This window comes from Giraffa tippelskirchi, chromosome 11, assembly GCF_054371585.1.
Source record: "Giraffa tippelskirchi isolate mGirTip1 chromosome 11, T2T-mGirTip1v1.2.pri, whole genome shotgun sequence".
NCBI classification, from domain to species: Eukaryota; Metazoa; Chordata; class Mammalia; order Artiodactyla; family Giraffidae; genus Giraffa; species Giraffa tippelskirchi.
In genome coordinates, this window is record NC_137285.1 from 449,601 (window position 1) to 466,387 (window position 16,787).

The window sequence follows — 16,787 nt, forward strand, 5'->3', positions numbered from 1 at the left end:
TTCCCAGGCAGGTTTCAGGATGACTCATGACCACTGTCATTGTGGCCTCTCTCAGGCCACCCCATGGGGACCCTCGCAGCAAAGAGTCAATAAACAGGGAAAACACAGGCCTGGGCTGGGGCCAGCCAGGGAAGCGCTCTGAGAGCGGAGCTCCTGTGTTTGTCTTTCCCGATCAGAGTCAGGGCTTCTTCCCTTCCCAGCCCCCAGCGGACAGTGTCCATCCTGCTTGACCAGGACTGTTATCCCAGCTTCCATGGAAAAACAGGACAGGCACCGGTCCTGAAAACAGGCCAGGGGCGGGGGACCGGGTCCTAGGCAGAGGGACAGCCGCCAAGGCAGGAATGTCAGCACGGAGGCCGGATGAACACCTGGGACGAGGAGCTCAGGCCAGACAACCCGGGGGGCCGCGAGGTGGAAGTGGGGGGCGGGGCGCGCGGGCGGAGGGCCTGGGGCGGGGCCGGGAGCGCGAGGCAGGGACCCCTGGCCAGGGGAGCCCGTGAGTCCCCGAGTCCGGCTCTCCCCAGACACCCCGCGCGATATAAACAGGCACAAAGAAATGGACACTCAGGCAGCTTCCAAAAGAGGCGAAACCGTTTATCAAGGCGGCGCCGGCGCGGTATCTACAATTTATCTACACATATCTACAAGTATCTACACCGCCTGCAGACGGGGGTTCTCGGGTCGTCCACACTGCAGCAGCCAGCCGGGCCAGGGCCGTCGCGGCCTCGCCGAGAACAATAAATACCACTTCCTTCCCGCGCACAACGCGCACTTCGGCGCTGGCGGCGCGCCCCGGGGGCCCCGGGGCCGGGGAACGGGGTCCTCGGGCCGCCCTGGGGATGGCGGGGGGGGGGGGGGCGGCCCCGGCGCCGGGGCGGGCGCGCGCACTATCTGGGGCAGTAGTCGTAGGAGCCCGGCGGCGCGGCCCCGGCCGACGAGTACATGCTGGCGGCGGCGGCGGCGGCCGCGGCGGCGGCGGCGGCGGCGGCGGGGCTCACGGCCGGGTGGTGGTGCGGGTGCGCGTGCGGGTGCGCGTGGAAGCCGTGGCCGCGCAGGCCGGGCAGCGGGTAGGGCGCCGGCCGGCTCTTGGCCCCGAGGTAGTGGTCGTAGGCGGCGGCCGGGTACTTGTAGGGGTGGTGGTGCAACGGCTCCGACGCGCCGGGCGCCTCCAGGCGCAGCTCGGGGTGCGGGGGGCTGGGCCGGCCTCCAGGCGCACCGGGTAGCGGGACCCCGGGCCCGGGCAGCGCGGGGCTGAGCACCCGCGCCAGCAGCTGCGGCGGGTGCGCCGGGTCCCCGAGCCCCGCCGGGCCGCCCGCGTCGCGCTCGAACTCTCGCCGGGCCTCGGCCGTGTCTGCGGAGAGGGCCGACGGCTGAGCCGCAGAGAAGCCGGCGCCCCCACCCAGCTCCGGGCCCTCCCCAGGGGCCCGCGCCCGCCGGCGGGCGGGGCGGGGAGAGCGGGCGGGCGCAGCCGTCGGGCCGGCGGGCGAGTGTGCGCTTGCCCGGCCGCCACGGTCGTTGTGCAACCGGCGCGAAGGCCGCGAGCGCCCCTGCGGCGCGGGGCGAGGCCGGGCGCGGCCGCCCGCCCGGATCCCACGACCCCGGCCTACCTTTCTCCGCGCCGTTGGGCTGCGTGGGGGAGGCCACGGGGTTGCGCGAGCGGGCGAACGCGCTCATCAGCGGCAGGGCGCCGGGCCGGTGGTTCCGGGGCCTGCGTGGGGGAGGCGGGCGGGGGTCAGGGGCGCCGCTGGGGCGCCCGCGAGCTCGCGCTCTCCTGGGGGGACACTCACCAATCCTCGGGGTCGCAGTCTCGGAAGCCTTTGGCGAAAGGGTTACTGGCGATCTTGAGCTGCGTGATCTGCAGGAAGCGGGCAGTGAGCCCCAGTGCCCTGGGGGCCACGGACTCATCCGGAGGGGAAGGAGCGGTAGGAGCGCCGGCCACTCTCCCCTCTGCTCCTCCCCCACCCGCGTTCTCCACCAGAAACGGCTGGAACACACCCGCTCCCTCCCCCGCAGGGGGCTGCCCCTTTCCGGGGCTGGGGAGCCCTCCTTTTCGCTAAGGAACTCCTCCTCTTTTGCACCCCAAGTGCCCCCCAGGTTGGGTTAGCAATGCAGTTAGGTCCACCCCCCACCCGCTGAGGCCTGGAGTGGAGGGAACCCCAGGAATCTGGGTAGACCGTGCATCAGGCCCCCGGTGAGAGCTTCCGGAATGGTCTGGAAAACAAACTTTCAGGCCACAGTGACAGTTGCTGCTTGAGGGGTCAACCTGATAGGAGGCTGGTCCGGCCAGTGACACAGAGGAGGGGGCGGTCTGAGGCCCTGAGGAGGGGTGGGCTCCATCCTGGCTGGGCTTCCCCAGGCAGCCACTGAGAATCACCCTTTCCCAGGGGTGTTGAGCGGGCTGCCCTGGGGCCTCACCCGGTGGTTCTGGTAGGCGGTGACCGCAGTGAAGCGCGTCTCCTCAAACACGAAGGTTTTGAAATTCTCCTCGGCGTACTTCTCGCTGTCTTTGCGCGGGTCCACGTAGACCACATGGAAGCGCGGCTGGTATCTGTGCATGGAGTTGAGAATGATCTGGAAGAGAAATGGTGAGGTCCGAGCTCAGCTCGGAGACCGGTGGGGCCCAGACAGGCGGCGCACTTCCCAAAAACCCGGCACAACCCCGCGCTCCCCCAAGGAGGCCGGCCTCTTAGGAGCCACCAGATTCCAGGGGCTGCTGCCCCCACCCCACCTCACGGCCCCCCACCCTTTCCAGGGAAAACGCTTCCAGCAAAAGCCCAGCAGTGGCGTGAAGGGACCAGCGTGGCCTTCTCTCCCAGGCCCAGGCCCAGGCCCCTGACCCAAGGGCTGGCTCTCCCTGGCCCGTCCGTCATCCACATTCTGCTGTGGCGCGGGTCAGCAGGGCCCCCTCGGCCTGCCGGGGGATGGGGCGATAGTCCGGGGGGCTGCTCACATGGCCGTTGTCGTCCAGCAGGTTGTTGGTCAGCTTGAGCTTGTCGAAGGAGACAATCTGCTTCATCCACTGGGCCCCCTTGGCCGGCGAGTCGGGGTGGTAGTGGACGCGGCCTGGCGTGGCGGGGTCTGCCTTCCCGGCCACCAGCCAGGACGAGCTGTGGAAGGCGTACCTGGGCCGCGGGGAGGCGGGCGGGGGCCACGACACGCCAGTTGAGGGCCTTGCCCAGGGAGCCCGAGGTGCCCAAGGCTCCCACGGACGGACGGGGGCTTGCCCAGGGGGCCGCGAGGAAACGGAACCCCGTCCTGACACACAGGAGGCAGGAAGCGCCAGCAAGCAGGCTGCCGGCCCTGGAGCCACAATTCGCCGCACGCGGGTCCCACCAGCCTGCAGCCTCCCGAGTCGCGCCGGAGCGGCAGGGAGTGGGGGGGCCTGGATCAGGCCCGCCAGGGCCTAGGGCGCAGGGCGGACCGGGCTCTCTTTATTAATTGCTGTTAATTGTCCGGGCGGCCAGGCCCGCCCAGCGTAATCTCTCCCGGCCACCCCACCTTTCCTGCCGGCTCGGGGGCCGGCGTCCTGGGGGAGGGGGAAGGGAAGGGCTCACCTTGCGGGAGAGGGGGACACGGACAAGGCTGGTGGGGGACCCTGGCACGCGTGACCCCCTCCCCGAGGGCCAGTCCCCAGAACCACTGGGGGCGGACGGGGCCTGTGGGGCTGGGGGCTGGCAGGACCCGAGAGTTGGCCACCGGTCACGACCGACCGTCCTGGGCCTCCCGCCTTCGCCCGCTGGGCCGGGCCGGGCTCTCACCGGTAGCGCTTGTCGTCCACGGGCACAAAGTCCATGAGGAGCATGTAGTCAGCCATGGGGTCCATGCCGAACAGCTTCACTTGGAAGGTGGGGAACATGCGCCTGGGGGCGGCGAGACCCGGTCGGCTCAGGTGGGGAGGGCAGGCCGCCCGCTTCCAGCGGCCCAGGACGCGGCCTGTCCGCCGGCAGGCCGAGCCGTGGTCCTATCTCCCCTCACTCGGCTGCCTGACTGACCTGACTGGGCCCCTGCCCCGCCAAGGGCGAGTGGACGGCAGGACAGCCCCTTGCCCCCCACCCCTCCCCGCCCTGGTTAGAAACACAGAAACGGCTAACTCAGCGTGCCAGCCGGGCCTGCAGGCCCTGACCTCGGCCACTGGCTTCTCATTGCACCTCCACCCGCGTAGACCTGGCCTAGATGACTGCCGAGCCGGCTGTCCCAGGCCGGGTCAGCCCCAGGGGGCCGCAGCAACGCAGTCCCGGGTCCTCGGTCCTGAGCAGGACCTCCCCTCACCGCCTGATCTAAGCCATCGCTTTAAGCTCCCGGCTTGAACAAAGTGAAAGCGGGCGGACGACCGAGGGATTCCAGGAGTCCCGGTCGGCCTTGCGGCTGAGTCTGCGGCTGCTTCCCCGGTTCCCCCGAGAGGCCGAGCTGTGGAGGCCACAGCCCTGGCTCTGAGGCCTCTCGCCAGGTCCCGGGGTTCCCTCCACCTTCCTCGAGGACACACACAAGTTCCCCAGACACAGCTACTCCAGCCCGGCCGGGCCTGTGTCCTTGGGGTCCCCTGACCATCCCCTCCCGAGCTCCAACTCGCCCTGCACGCAACCCCAGCTCGGGCCGATGGCCACGGGCCGGTCCAGTCGCGGGTGCCGGCCGCCGGCTGGGAGGACAGGGTGCCGCCAGCCCCTGCCCGCCCGTCCTGCCGCCGCCTCTTACAGACACCTCCTCTCAGGTGGTGGGCTGACGCCAGCCCTCCTGGACAAGCCACCCCTACCCCCTGCCCCTGCGGGCCAGAGGGGGCTGCAGAACGCTGGCTGAGCCGGGCGGGAGGCTGGGGCGGTCCCCTCGGGCAGGCTGAGCGCCCAGGGCCGGCAGAAGGCCCCGCGCTCCCTGGGGAAGACACGGCGACAGGGCAGGAGGAGCCCCGCGCAGGCTCTGCAAACAGGCCCTGAGCTCTCCCAGGCCTTGCGGACGCAGAGCCGGTGTCTCCCGCGTACATTAGAAACAGACCGGCACCCGCCTTTGTCTGCCGGTCACATCGGCTGCATCGCAAAACTTGTTCCCCTTCTCTCCGGGCCCTTCAAACAAACACAGGCCAACGGAAGGCGGCGGCCCCAGCGGCAGAGCCAGGCCCCGCGGTCGGCAGAGACGTAGGCCTGAGAAAACGGGGTGGCAGCCTCCGCAAAACACAGCCCGTCCAGGAGGGTCTTAACTGTCTCAGAGCGGTTCCCACCCACTGCCGCGTCCCCGGGCGGCGCCTCCATCTAGCCCGGATGGACTGAACTGGGGAACCAGAGACGGGAGTTTCCTCTGAAAAGCTGGGATCCACTGGGATCTGCCGGTTGGCGAGGCCCGGGAGAACTGAGCTGGCCCCTGCCTCGGGCCGCGGGTGTCCCGGGGCAGCGGGTGGACCCCAGCGGCCCGCTCCTCCCCTAACCCCTCCGCCGGCTCCCCAGGCGGCTGTCGCCGGAGCCGGGACCCGGAGCGGAGAAGCCGGCCGTGCCCCCGCCCCGCTCGCCGGCCCCTCCAGCCTGGGGCGGCCCGCGGCCGAGGAGGGGCGCCCTGACCTGCCGGCCTTGGTGACGATCATCTCGGTGCCCAGCTGGTTGAACTCGTCCCACAGCGCCTTCATCTCCAGCTGCACGCTCACACTGGCCACCTTCGCGTTCTTCTTCACCGGCGCCTTGGCGGCGGCCACGCAGCTGGCCCCGGGGCCCTCGGGCTCGGCGGCGCTGCTGGCGGCCCCGGCGGCCGGCGCGAACGGGTAGGCGTGCGGCGGGCCCGGGGCGCCCGGCGCGGCGGCGGAGCACGGCTCGTAGCGCGGCGGCGGGGGCTCGCGCGCGCCGTACGGGTCGGCGCCGGGCGACGCGGCGCCCGGGAAGCCCCCCGCCGCCCCCAGACCGCTCAGGCTGCTGGCCGTGAAGGCTGCAACGTCGCAGAAGTGCGAGAGCTGCGTGAGCCACGGGCTGGACACGGCGGAGATCATGGCCCGCGGGCCGCGCGCCCCGCCGAGGTGAGCGCTGCCCCGGGCCCCGGGCCGAGTGGCGGGCGCGCGCCGCCCCGCGCCGCCGCCCGCGGAGCCGCCCCGCCCCGCCCCGCCCCGCGCCCCCGCCCCCGCCGAGACAATGGGCTCCCGGCCCCCTCCCCGCCCCCGCCCCTCCCGGCCCCCGACCGCCCGGACCGGCTCCCCGGGCGGCGGGCGCGCGCGAGCGCCCGCCGGCCGCCCTCCCGCGCGACGCTGCCCTCCCGGGCCGCTGCGATTTGTGACTCCCTTACCTCTGTTCCCCTCGCCTCCGTCTCCCCTCCGCATCCTCTGGCCTCCCTGCACTGTCTCCCTCGCGTCTCTATTTCTTTTATTTTCCGCCTCTTCCTCTCTCTCCTGGTCTCTCCGCGCTGTGCCTTTCCTTTTAGTCTGCCTGTCCCCCTCCTCTCTGTGTGCGTCTCTCTGTTATGCGTGGCGTTCAACTTTTTTTTTTAAGTTAAGACACAACTCTTTCCCTTGACTTTCTCCTTTTCTTAAGACTCGACTTTCCTCACTTCTCCGCGTGCTTCTCTCCGGTTCTGGCTCTCCTCGCGTCGTTTTCGTCTTCCCCTTTGGGGTGTTCTGGTCTCTCCTTTTTCTCCAGCTCTTTTTCTCCCGCCGTCCCCTCCTGCTTTCTCCCTCTTCTTCTCCGAATCCCGCGGCTCTCTGGGGCTCCCCTCCTGTCCCCCCACCTCTCCGAGCTCTCCGTCCCCCTGTTGCTGACTCTCCTGTCCCCTCTGACCTCCCACGCCCCCTTCTGCTCTGGACTCAGCTGCACGGGTCTCCACAGCGGGGTCCCCGGGCGAAGGGGGCACGAGATTGGGGCAGGATGCCGCCCTTCCTCTGCGCCCCAGAGTCAGGCTGGAAGTCGGACGCTCACCCCTCCGGTGCTGCCTTCACCATCCTCCCCTGATCCTGCCAGCCCTCTTTGCTTGAGCCCCAGGGGCAGGGGTCTGGCAGCCGGCCGTCTGCCCAGACACAGCGGGGAGGCTCACCTTCCATGTCCCTGGTGACGGTGCTGAAGTGCATGCCGACCGGGGATCCCAGCGGCTTCACAGGCTCGGAGGACCCGGGGGCTGGACGCGCAGTGCGCTCTGAGGCCTCTGCTGCAACCAGAGAGGCGATGCTGAACGCACTGGCCCGGGGAGACAGTGGGCTCCGCGCGTCCATAGGCGCCCGGCGGCCTGGCCGGCGCCGCCTCCGACTGCGTGCACCCGGCCCCACGGAGGCCGGCCCAGCCCACGGCCCGGGGGCGGGAGCCCGCGGTGCCACTCACCGCCGCGGCCCTGCGCCCGGGGGACATGGCGTCACGGCCCCCCACCCCGGGCCGAGGGGGCCCTGGCGAGTGGAGCCCCCCAGGGGGTGGTGCGGGCCCTCCTGCGTTTCAAGCTCCCTGGCCTTTCGCCTCAGCTCCCAGGGGCCTCCGTGGCCAGCACCCCTGGACCTTCTGCGGCTCCCCGAGGCCTGGGCTCCCTCTGTACAGCGAAGACAGGCTTCCACCGCCCTGAGGGAAGGCGAGAGCAGGAGCCCCCAGCCCCAGACCCCGGCCGCCGCGGGGCTCCGGCCGGGCCCTGCCCTGGGCTCCTCCCGCCTCCCCAGCTGTCCCTGCACCTGGGCGCGGAGAGGGCCGTCCAGGCTCCGGCAGCGGCCACAGGCGGACAGCCCCAGGGCCGCAGGGTCGTCCTTTCTTCGGTGCCCAGGGATGGGACCCAGCCCCGCGAGTGGCTTCCGGGCCCTGTGGGCGGCTCACGGTCGCGCCTGAGGACCCTGAGCAGACGGACACCGCCCAGGCCGCCCAGCCCGGGAACCCGAGCGTCACGCGCACCCGCGCGCCGCCCGCCCCTGGCCGGGACGCTTATACATCCGGAGGGTGGGCAGTGCCCGCTCCTCCGACCTCCCTGAGCACCGGCCGGGCGCAGGGAGGGCCGGGGGCGGGGCCTGGACTGGCCAAGGGAGCCGAGGACACATCGGAGGAATTCAGGCCGCAGCCGGGTCCGGTTGCTCGCTGCCCCTCGCCCGCCCCGCGGCCTGCCTGCCGTCCTGGAAGGCCCGGCTGCCCACTTGGGCCTGCAAGCCCAGGCTTCCCAGATGCTAAGCCTGACGCGGCCTGCGCTTCTCCGCACCGCCTGCCTCCGGGGCCGCCTCTGCCCAGTTGGGGGCATCCATGGCCGCCTAACCCAGACACCCACCCTTGCAGGGTGCCAAGCCTCCGTGACTCAGGCCTTGCTTGGGCCCTGGGCTGAGGCTCTGGCCCTCAGGCCTCGTTGCCAAGGCCTCTGCTGATTCGCCTGGATGGAGCGGGAGGCAACAGCCTCTCTGGGGGGTTGTTGGACCCCCAGGCTGGAGGGCGTGCTGGCCCAGAAACGGGGGCGGGGGGCGGGCCTGGGAGCCGCTCTGGCAGGAAGCACGGGGCTCCTGGGCTTGAGGTCCAGGACCTGGAGCGGAGGCGGTGAGCATGCGGGCCCTGCTGTGTGACAGGGTGGGCAACCGACCGTGACCTCGTGAGCGCTGAGCCCTGCCCCTCCCCCTGGATGGCCCCTGCAGCACCGTGGACCACGCTGGGAAGGCGCACTGTGGCCAGGGGATGCCCTCCCCACGGAGTGGCTGTGGCTGTGGCTGTGACCTGTGCAGCCCAGGAGCAGGTCCAGGGAGTCCTGTGATGCTGATGAGGGGAGCAGCTCGGCTTGAGCTCCCTGCCCCCCTCGCTGGCCGCCCCCGCAGCAGGGCCAGCCGCAGGGCTGCCAGGAGCCCAGGTCCAAGGACAGCCGGCTGGTGGGGGGTGGCGCTGCTGCGGGAAGCAAGCGTGTGTGGCGGTCAGCACCCAGAGGGGCACGTGGGGCGTCCCCAGGGTCACTGTGGCGGGTGGGCTGTGCGATTGTCCTGACATGTGTGGGTGGTTGTGTCCTATGCACCCGAGGAGCCTTCCCATATACCTGGGCGAACACTGGGAGGCAGTGGGCAGGTGCTGAGTCCGAGGGAGACGCCGGCGTTGGGAAAGGAGCAGAAGTGAAAGTGAAAACCCCCGGTCCTCTGGAGTTGCAGGGGCAGCCTCGGAGCTCTGTCCTGAGGGCCCTGGCCCTCTGAGGAGTCCAAGGTGGGGGACAGGCCAGGGTCCTCTCGGCTCCCGTTAACCCCTTGGTGCCTGAGCCGGGACGTGGGCAGCCAGGCCAGATGGGGAAAGAGCAGGACGGAGTGGGCCAGTTCTGGTTGCCAGCACAACGGATGAGGTCAGGGCGCTCCTCCTGGAACTCACAGCTGTTTCCCCCGCTGCCACTGCCCACTCCAGCCACTGCAGGCCCCGAACCCCAGCAGCAATGCCCAGCCCGGCTGGAGCCCAGCTGCTGGGGCCAGAGATGCTGAAGACGCTGCAACACTCTGGTCACCTGATGGGAAGGGCCGGCTCATCAGAAAAGACCCTGATGCTGGAAAGATTGAAGGCAGGAGGAGAAGGGGACGGCAGAGGATGAGATGGTTGGATGGCATCACCGACTCAATGGACATAAGTTTGAGTAAACTCCAGGAGTTGGTGATGGACAGGGAGGTCTGGCTTGCTGCGGACCATGGGGTCACAAGGAGTCGGACACGCCTGAGCGACTGAAGAACAAAGGGGACCGGACCCCTCGGGGTAGCTGCCTCCTGCGCCTCTGGGGGTGTGCGCACCCGTCCCGGGGCCCCCCGCCACGCCTCGCTTTAACTACAGAATTAGAGACTAAAGCTCCGGTGCCCTCGCTGCCCAGCGGGAGCACGTGCCCTGTGGTGCCCCCTGCGCGCCGCATCCGCGCTCCCTCACCTGGACCAGCCGCAGTTCCTTTCCGCCTCGCTCCCCCTGCCGGCTGCACCTTCGCCGGGCGCCACCCGGGCCCAGGGCTGATCGAGTTCTGCCCGCTTAGGGCATGACGCGCCCCGCCACCTGGGACACAGGTTGTAGACAGGACTGCGTTCCCCGTGTCGGTCAGCAGGATGGAACCGGGATGAAACCACGTTACAGGCCCTAGAAGCAAGGCTGGTGTGGACCCCCAGCCAGCCCGAGGTGGAGGTGGGGGTCAGAAGTGCAGCCAAGGGCAGAAGGCGGCGGCGGGACGGAGCGGGGCGGCCACTCCCTGCTTCTCCGGGGGCTGCTCTGGGTGAGCCCCAGCCGCACTCACCCTCGGCCCCAGAATCCCCAGCCCCGTGTCCGAGGTTCACTCCCCAGCTCTCGAGGGGCAGCCCAGGCCGTATGGGCGGCACCCAGCACCTCCCGGGAGCACACGCGGGTCTCCAGGGGAGCCGGCCACACCGGGGTCCATGCGTCACTCCCACCACCGTGCAGGCACATCCACGGCGTCCGCCCAGCGCTCTGCACTGCCAGCCCTGGAAGGACCGCGGGCCCTTGGGTGTCTCTGTGATCGAGAGCTCCTGGAGACACAGTGGGCTCCACCTGTGCCCCCGCTTGGGTCTCCGGCCACCGCGGGGCCCAGGGGCCAGAGTGCAGAGCAGAGCAGCGGCTACCTCGGCATTCCGGAAGAGCGCAGAGGGCTTTCCTCCACCCGGCTCCTCCGTTTCAGGACTGGTTCGCCAGGAACGTTCCCCACGCCTGCCTGGACAGCCTCCTGGCCCTGCGGGAAGGCTGACCTGAAGTGGCTTGCGCAGTCACTCCCCTGCGGGGGGCGATGCGGGGTCCAACCTTCGCTGGAGCCGGGGAGGCTCCCTCCCCCTCCCTGCTCCCGTCCTCCGTGGGTGCCTTGCTCAGGACCTTGGCCCCTGGGCACGTCCCATCTGCCTCCCTCCAGCCAAGGTGCTGGGGCTGCGATGCCAATAAAGGCGGCTCTCTGGGTGGCCCTCGAGGGCACGAATGGGCAGTGACTCAGAATCCCGGAGGCGGGCAGGAGGCCCCCTCCTCCCCTAGCACGGCCGAGGCTGGAGGAGCCGGAGAGGACTCTGGGCTCTGCTCGCAGTAGGGCAGTGGGCGCAGCCTGAGCCAGGGCTCCCGCGCACCCAGCTCACGGCCTCTGGGCCCAGCAGATCGACCCATCGGGGAGGGGGGTGCAGACCTTCGGGCCCCAGGGTGGGGCTGGGGCTAGGAGGAGTGTCTGGCAGCCAAGCTGCATCATTCATCCGGGGTGAGGGTGGCTTCCGTCCCCCTCAAGTCCCCCTCCCCCCACTCCACCCCTCCCCCTCCCCCGCACCTGTCTCCCCTCCCCCACCCCCTCCCCCCGCCCCCACTGACCTGGTCTCTTGTGACACCACCTGCGTTTGGAGGAAGTGCTCCCCCGCCAGCCTGGGGGCTCCTTGCACTGGGACCAGGGGTGGCTCTGTTGGTCCCTAGCTGCCCCCAGGCCCTTCCCCGGGGGCACCCCCAGCTGAAGCGCACGTCCCTGCCAGCCCCCGGGGTGGGGGGCTCTAATCCTGAGGTCAGGTGGGTGCCCCGTGCGGGCCCTGAGCCCCAGGTGTACACTGGGGCTCACGTATGGGGCCTGAGCATCCGAGAAGGAGGCAAAGGCTGGCGCCACAGCAGCCTGGTGTGTGCTCCTCGCTGGCTTGCAGGTGTCTGGGTGGGGTGAGCTGAGCCGTGTCTGGGGGGCAGCCCCCACCCCTTCTGCGGCATCACCTGGAGCTCTTCCTGGCCCCTGGGGGGGGGTGACTGTGGCATGAACACAGGGCGGTGAGTGAGGGACCGACAAGGCAGCGCGGAGAGGCTCACGGTGCTGTGACCCCAGCCCCTCGGGTCGCGGGTCTGCGCAGCTGGGTGCACCTTCCACCCCCTCCCTGAGGGAGCTCCTTCCAGGGCCAGGAGGACGGAACCAGGGAGACAGTGAGGGGGGCTGGACGGGATCAATGGGGCTGCGGCCAGACCGGGTGTCGGCGCCCCCACCCCCCACAGGCTGGAAGTCCACCCCCGAGAACAAACAAACAGACGCCCGCTCCGATTTCTGGGCCTGTTGACTTAGCTGCCCACTTGGCGGGAGGACCCAGCCGCCTGGAGAGCCGGCTGTCCATCTGTCTGTCCATCTACTGCCACACCGGCCCCTCCACCCCAGGCGCTGTCAGGCAGAGACGGGGCTCAGAGGCCCCAGGGACCTAGATTGAGGCCCCGAGGCTTCCGCCTCCATGGTCAGGGCGGGGAGGGGCAGGCCCCGCTGGGGGTCTCGGCTGAGGGCGAGGGGCGGGAAGCTGGATGCCTGAGACCGGCTCCTCAGGCCCATTGGTGGGCGGCGGACCCTGACTGCGTGCACACGCCGGTGAGTGCACGCCCGCCACACATGTAACACACCCACCACACATGTAACACACCCACCACACATGTAACACACCCACAGATGCGCGTGCACGCCGTACACTTAGGTACACATGCCGACATGGGCCAGAGTGCACACACAGGCTCGTGTAGAACATGTACGCACAGGATCACGGGGCCCGAGGCAAATCGTCACTGTCCAGTGCTCAGCTCAGGGAGTCGGAGCCTCAGCCTCACCCGTCTTGCACACCCCACAGTGAAGGAAGGTCCGAATGTTTTGGCCTATTCTTGCGGAATGATTTCCTGAAGGTGACGCCCTCAGACCATGCCCTTCTTGAGGGCAGGTCCGATGGCCGGGATGATGCCCCGGACGCTGGGGACAGCAGCTGGTCACTCTGCGGGGACCTTGCCGGATAGGTCCCCAGGAGGCCAGCCTCCCAGCTCAAGCCACAGCCCTGAGTCGGGTTTGGTGGGCAGATGCGCTCCGGGAGGCAAGACTTGGGGGCAGGGCCAGAGGTGATGGACAGTGACCGCTGGGCTGGGCCTGGCACCTCTGGTTACAGGGCCATAACCTAGGGCTGTAACTCTGAATTTCCAAACTTAGAGCAGTTAGAATAACCGAATATATCAGACTCGGAGTTTTCATGAGATGCTTGACCCAGTTAGTAATTAAAATTCAAGCTCTTCTCCCTGTGACAGCCCCAGGTGGGAGTCTGGCCTGAGTCGGTGAAGGGTTGGCTCCAAGCTCGAGCCCTCCTGCGTCCCCCAGGGCGACCTTTTGCTCAGAAGCTCGCCCGGCACAGAGACCTGGTGTCCGAGTGCTATGCCCAGCGCCCTGGGCAGGCCGCCTCGCACTCCCCAACCCAATGTGTGGGATCTGACGGCAGCAGGTAGGCTGACTGGCCTGCCCGGGGACACCGTGCGGGCGGCGGGGACCCTGCTGTCACGGTGGAGTCATGTGAAGGCAGAGGGGCCTGGCAGGCGAGGCTCCAGGGCCCTGGACCCACGGGAGGCCGGGCCTGGGGGGGTGGCAGAGGCAGCCAGGCCCCTCGGCCGTTGGCCCGCCCGGGAGACGGCGGGTCAGCGTTTTGAAGGGGACGGGCCTCTCGAGCTGGCCAAGCTGGGGCGGACTGTGCGGCCCTGGCGCCATGGCAGGGTTAGGCACGAGTGCTGCCTGAGCCGCTGCCCTCCCCAAGCCTCTGGGTCTCTGCCTGAGAGGCGGGACAGAGCCGCATGCCCATGTGCGGGCTGAGCCAGCTCCCCTGGCTCCCGAGCGGTGCTGCTCTGCCCAGGGCCCGCCACTGCCCAGGCGGCCCCCCGGGACCCTGGGGAGGGCGGCCGCTGCGTCTGTGGGCCTCAGACCGGGCAGGGGTTCAGGGAAGTGGTGCCTACCCCCAAGGCCCACTCGAGTCCACTCTGCCTGAGCCCAGGTGTCGACACCGGCCCTGGTCTCCCGTGTCTGTGGGCCCCGCCCCACTCCGCCACAGCCAGACAAATCCCTTTCCTCCTCCGCGGCTCTGCTGAACTAGGTTGGAATTTCTCAAAAGCAAACAGCTCAGAGCTGCGGTTTTAGGAGCCGAGATTCCTCCTGTCTTGTCTGAGGCGGCATCAGGCAGGCTGGACGGGGCCCATGGCCGAGCCCCTGGGACCCCGCGAGTACGGCTGGAGGCTGCAGGCCACGTGGGGGCAGAGAGGACCCCGGATGTGGACAGAGCCCGCTGTGGGGCCGCCCACGGGCTGGGGGCTCCGTGGGTGAGCACTGAGGGCAGCCCAGGGTGCGTGGGAACATGGGGGTGGGCCCCCGGGGAGCACCTCGAGGGGCCCACGGGCGGGGCAAGGGGAAGCGGGGGGCCGGGGGGGACTCTCGCCAGGTGGTCTTAATCCCCTCAGTGAAATAGGAGTCGGGGTGGGCGGGGGCGGCGGCGGCTGAGGGGCAGGAGACAGCTGCAGGAAGGGGGCGGCCTGGGGCCCTGCGTGCGGGCCCACTCCCACAGCCGCGGGCGGCACCCCCCCCGCATGGACCGACCCCTGCGGCCCACGAGGCTGAGGGGCTCTGGGCTGCCCCCAGGGCCGGCCTTTCCCGCGGTCGCCCCTGAAGCCCCCCATTCGGGCCACCCAGCCCCACGAAAGCCGTCGGGCCCCAAGGGGGTCCTCGGCCGGGTACAGGGCGCAGGGCAGGCCTCCCAGGTGGGCACCCTGAGCCCAAGGGCCCGGGCGGGCCAGGTGGACGCCCCATCCAGCGAAGTGGGAGCTTGGCACCAGCTGTGCAGACAGACAGACAGACAGACAGATGCGAGCTTTCAGCAGCCCCTCCCGGCAGGGTGCCTGCCAGAACCTAGCGCACGGGCCGCCCGCACTGGGCGGGGTGTCAGCGGGCGCCGGGCTGTCTCAGGCCCGGCTGGGATCGGCCCGGCTCCGGGGCCAGCGGGAGCCTCCAAGGTGCCGCCTGGGGAGACTGAGGCAGCCCCGGCCGAGCCCACGTGGCATGCAGGCATCCGCAGCCCCGGCCCGCCCCTCTCCGCAGTGCCTGCTGGTGGGGTCCCAGCCCTGCGTCCCCCCTGCCCCCACTGTGCCCCCGGGGCCTGCCCTCCCGGAACCCCGGGCTCAGCCCCCGCGGCGTCCCCTCCCGTGGCCTCGGACGTGGCTGCTCTGAGCGCCTCGCCCTCCCTGCACGCTCAGGATGGGACGCTATTAGTCATGCTCACCTCACCGTGGAGGGGATCTTGCAGGTTCTTTCCCAACCTTTGCTGCCGGCGATGGAAGGAGGGGGTGTCCTGCAGAGGCTGCCCTGGGCGGGTGGGCGCCCCAGGCACAGCAGAGGAGCGCATGGGCCGGAGGTGCTGCTCCTGCTAGAGACGCTTCTGGACAGCCAGGGCCGGGACGGGGTCTGGGGGGTTGTCTCCTGACTCCAGCTCTCGGCCTCTGGCTTTGCGGACACAGCCTATTCTCTGTGAGAGGCCTGCCCCACGACGTGTGGCCCCAACGCTGTGGCCTCTCAAGCCTGCCTCCCTCGTCTCCAGGCCCAGGCCTGGGCAGAGGGGAGTGACCGCGGTGTAGCCGGCGATGTAGCCAGCGGGTGAGGACAGCCTCAGGCTGCACTGGGGGCGGACGGGTCCCGGCTCAGCCTGCGGGGCCCTCGGGGTCATTGTGAGAAGCGATGGGTGACCCCGGAGCACTGGGGACCGGTGTGAAGACTTCCCGGGCCGCGGCGGTCACCCCGAGGGGGCGGTGGGGCCTGGACCCCGCCCTCCTGGTGCAGCGTGTCGCCTCCTCCAGTCCACGTGTGCGGTTTCTTCTGAAGTGGCCCCGGTGTCCCTGGCTCTGATCTTGCCGGACGTCTCCAGAGAGGTGCCTAGGCCCTTCCAGACCAGCCCCCACCCTACTCCCTGCCAGTTGGCCTACGGCCTGAACCCAGGCCCAGAGCAGCTGGAGCAGCCAGTGTGGACGTCCAGCATCAGGCCTCTTGGATTTCTGAGCAGGGCAACCCCACCCGGGGGCAGCTGACACCTGAGCCCCGGCCCAGGGACAAGGGCAGGGGTCAGTGACCTGACTGGCCACGGCCACCATGGGGGCTGGCAGAGAAGCCCAGTGCCCCTCGCCTGGGTGCCTGGGGGAGACTGAGGCTCAGAGCGGGTGAGGCCTCGGGCACCGGTGAGGGGCCCTGCCAGCCCCGCCCGCGGTGGCCCCCGCTGCCCACTGCCCGCCCAGGCAGAACGTCCATTTCCTCCGGCTCACGCCCCAGGGAGCGACACGGAGCTGGCAAAACAAACAGGCCGCTGCTCCCGCAGCCGCGGCCGCTGACGGATGGCCGGAGAGGCTGGCCGTGCTGACGGACGGCCGCCCATCATGTGTGGGCCAGGGGCAGGGGCCCGTGAGGCTCCGGACACAGATGCACCCTTGCGAGCTGTGGGGCTGGCCTGACCCCACCCCGAGACCCTCCAAGGCCGCACGACCTGACGGACCGAGCCCCGGCCCAGTCAGTCCTGGCCGCAGTCCCTCAACGTGCGCCCAGCACGAGGCAAGGTGTCTGCTGGTGGGTCCTCACGGCCTCTCCAGGGTACCCAGCTGTCTCCCAGAGCACCAGGGCCCCCTCTCCAGCCTTCTGCACTCAGGCCTGGCCAAGCTGGCTCCCCGAGGCTGAGGTCAGCAGCTGTGTGTGCCAGAGGGTGGCCACAGGGCCCGGCGCCTGCTCGGAGAGCCCACTCAGGGCAGGTGCGGCGTGCACGCTGACAGGGAGCCGGCGGGGGCCCCGGCTCTCAGGGTGAGACCGAGCCGGGTCCAGGTGCTGCCCACAAGGCCCCGGGGCCTCTGCCCGCCTCATTCCGGCTCCAGCCTCCCTGGCAGGCCCCGTGTCTGGGTCTGGGCAGGATGCTCACCTCATCTTACAGACGGGGGAACCGAGGCTCGGGGGTTCCGGCGGGAGGGACCACAGGCCAGGCCGGGGTGGAGCCCCCCGGGCACAGCTGCCACTCCCTCTGATGGTGACCCCCGCAGGCAGGGCCTCGCAGAGACCATGGTGGACACTCCTCCAGCCTGGGCGGCCCAGGGACCTTCTGGCACTGACCGCCGGCCACC

At 70.1% G+C, this 16,787-nt stretch overlaps 1 protein-coding gene across 3 annotated transcripts; it reads right to left on the bottom strand.

The window, feature by feature from the left end:
- Positions 1–570: 570 nt before the first annotated feature.
- TBX1 (T-box transcription factor 1) lies at positions 571–7,826 on the bottom strand. 3 transcript variants are annotated; one of them, XM_081541902.1, is made up of 9 exons: positions 7,610–7,826; positions 6,994–7,104; positions 5,544–5,901; positions 3,759–3,860; positions 2,951–3,122; positions 2,416–2,571; positions 1,788–1,855; positions 1,608–1,708; positions 571–1,351 (listed from the first exon to the last, which is right to left on the bottom strand). In XM_081541902.1, the coding sequence occupies exons 2-9, from the start codon at positions 7,025–7,027 to the stop codon at positions 888–890; spliced, it is 1,455 nt and encodes a 484-aa protein (XP_081398028.1). In that variant the 5' UTR covers positions 7,028–7,104; positions 7,610–7,826; the 3' UTR covers positions 571–887. The 3 variants fall into 3 exon arrangements, with proteins under 3 accessions (XP_081398028.1, XP_081398029.1, XP_081398027.1); XM_081541903.1 differs by lacking the exons at positions 6,994–7,104; positions 7,610–7,826 and adding an exon at positions 6,253–6,656; XM_081541901.1 differs by lacking the exons at positions 6,994–7,104; positions 7,610–7,826 and having other exon boundaries at positions 5,544–6,010.
- Between the last annotated feature and the right edge of the window lie 8,961 nt (positions 7,827–16,787).

What these genes read in the sequence shown, in the direction of transcription:
- TBX1 (XM_081541901.1), bottom strand. Translation starts at nt 5,962, where the DNA reads ATGATCTCCGCCGTGTCCAGCCCGTGGCTCACGCAGCTCTCGCACTTC. An exon ending in GACTGCGACCCCGAGGATTG is followed by an intron (nt 1,709 to 1,787) that starts GTGAGTGTCCCC and finishes TCCCCCACGCAG; the next exon opens with GCCCCGGAACCACCGGCCCG. An exon ending in GCCCAACGGCGCGGAGAAAG is followed by an intron (nt 1,352 to 1,607) that starts GTAGGCCGGGGT and finishes CCCTCTCCGCAG; the next exon opens with ACACGGCCGAGGCCCGGCGA.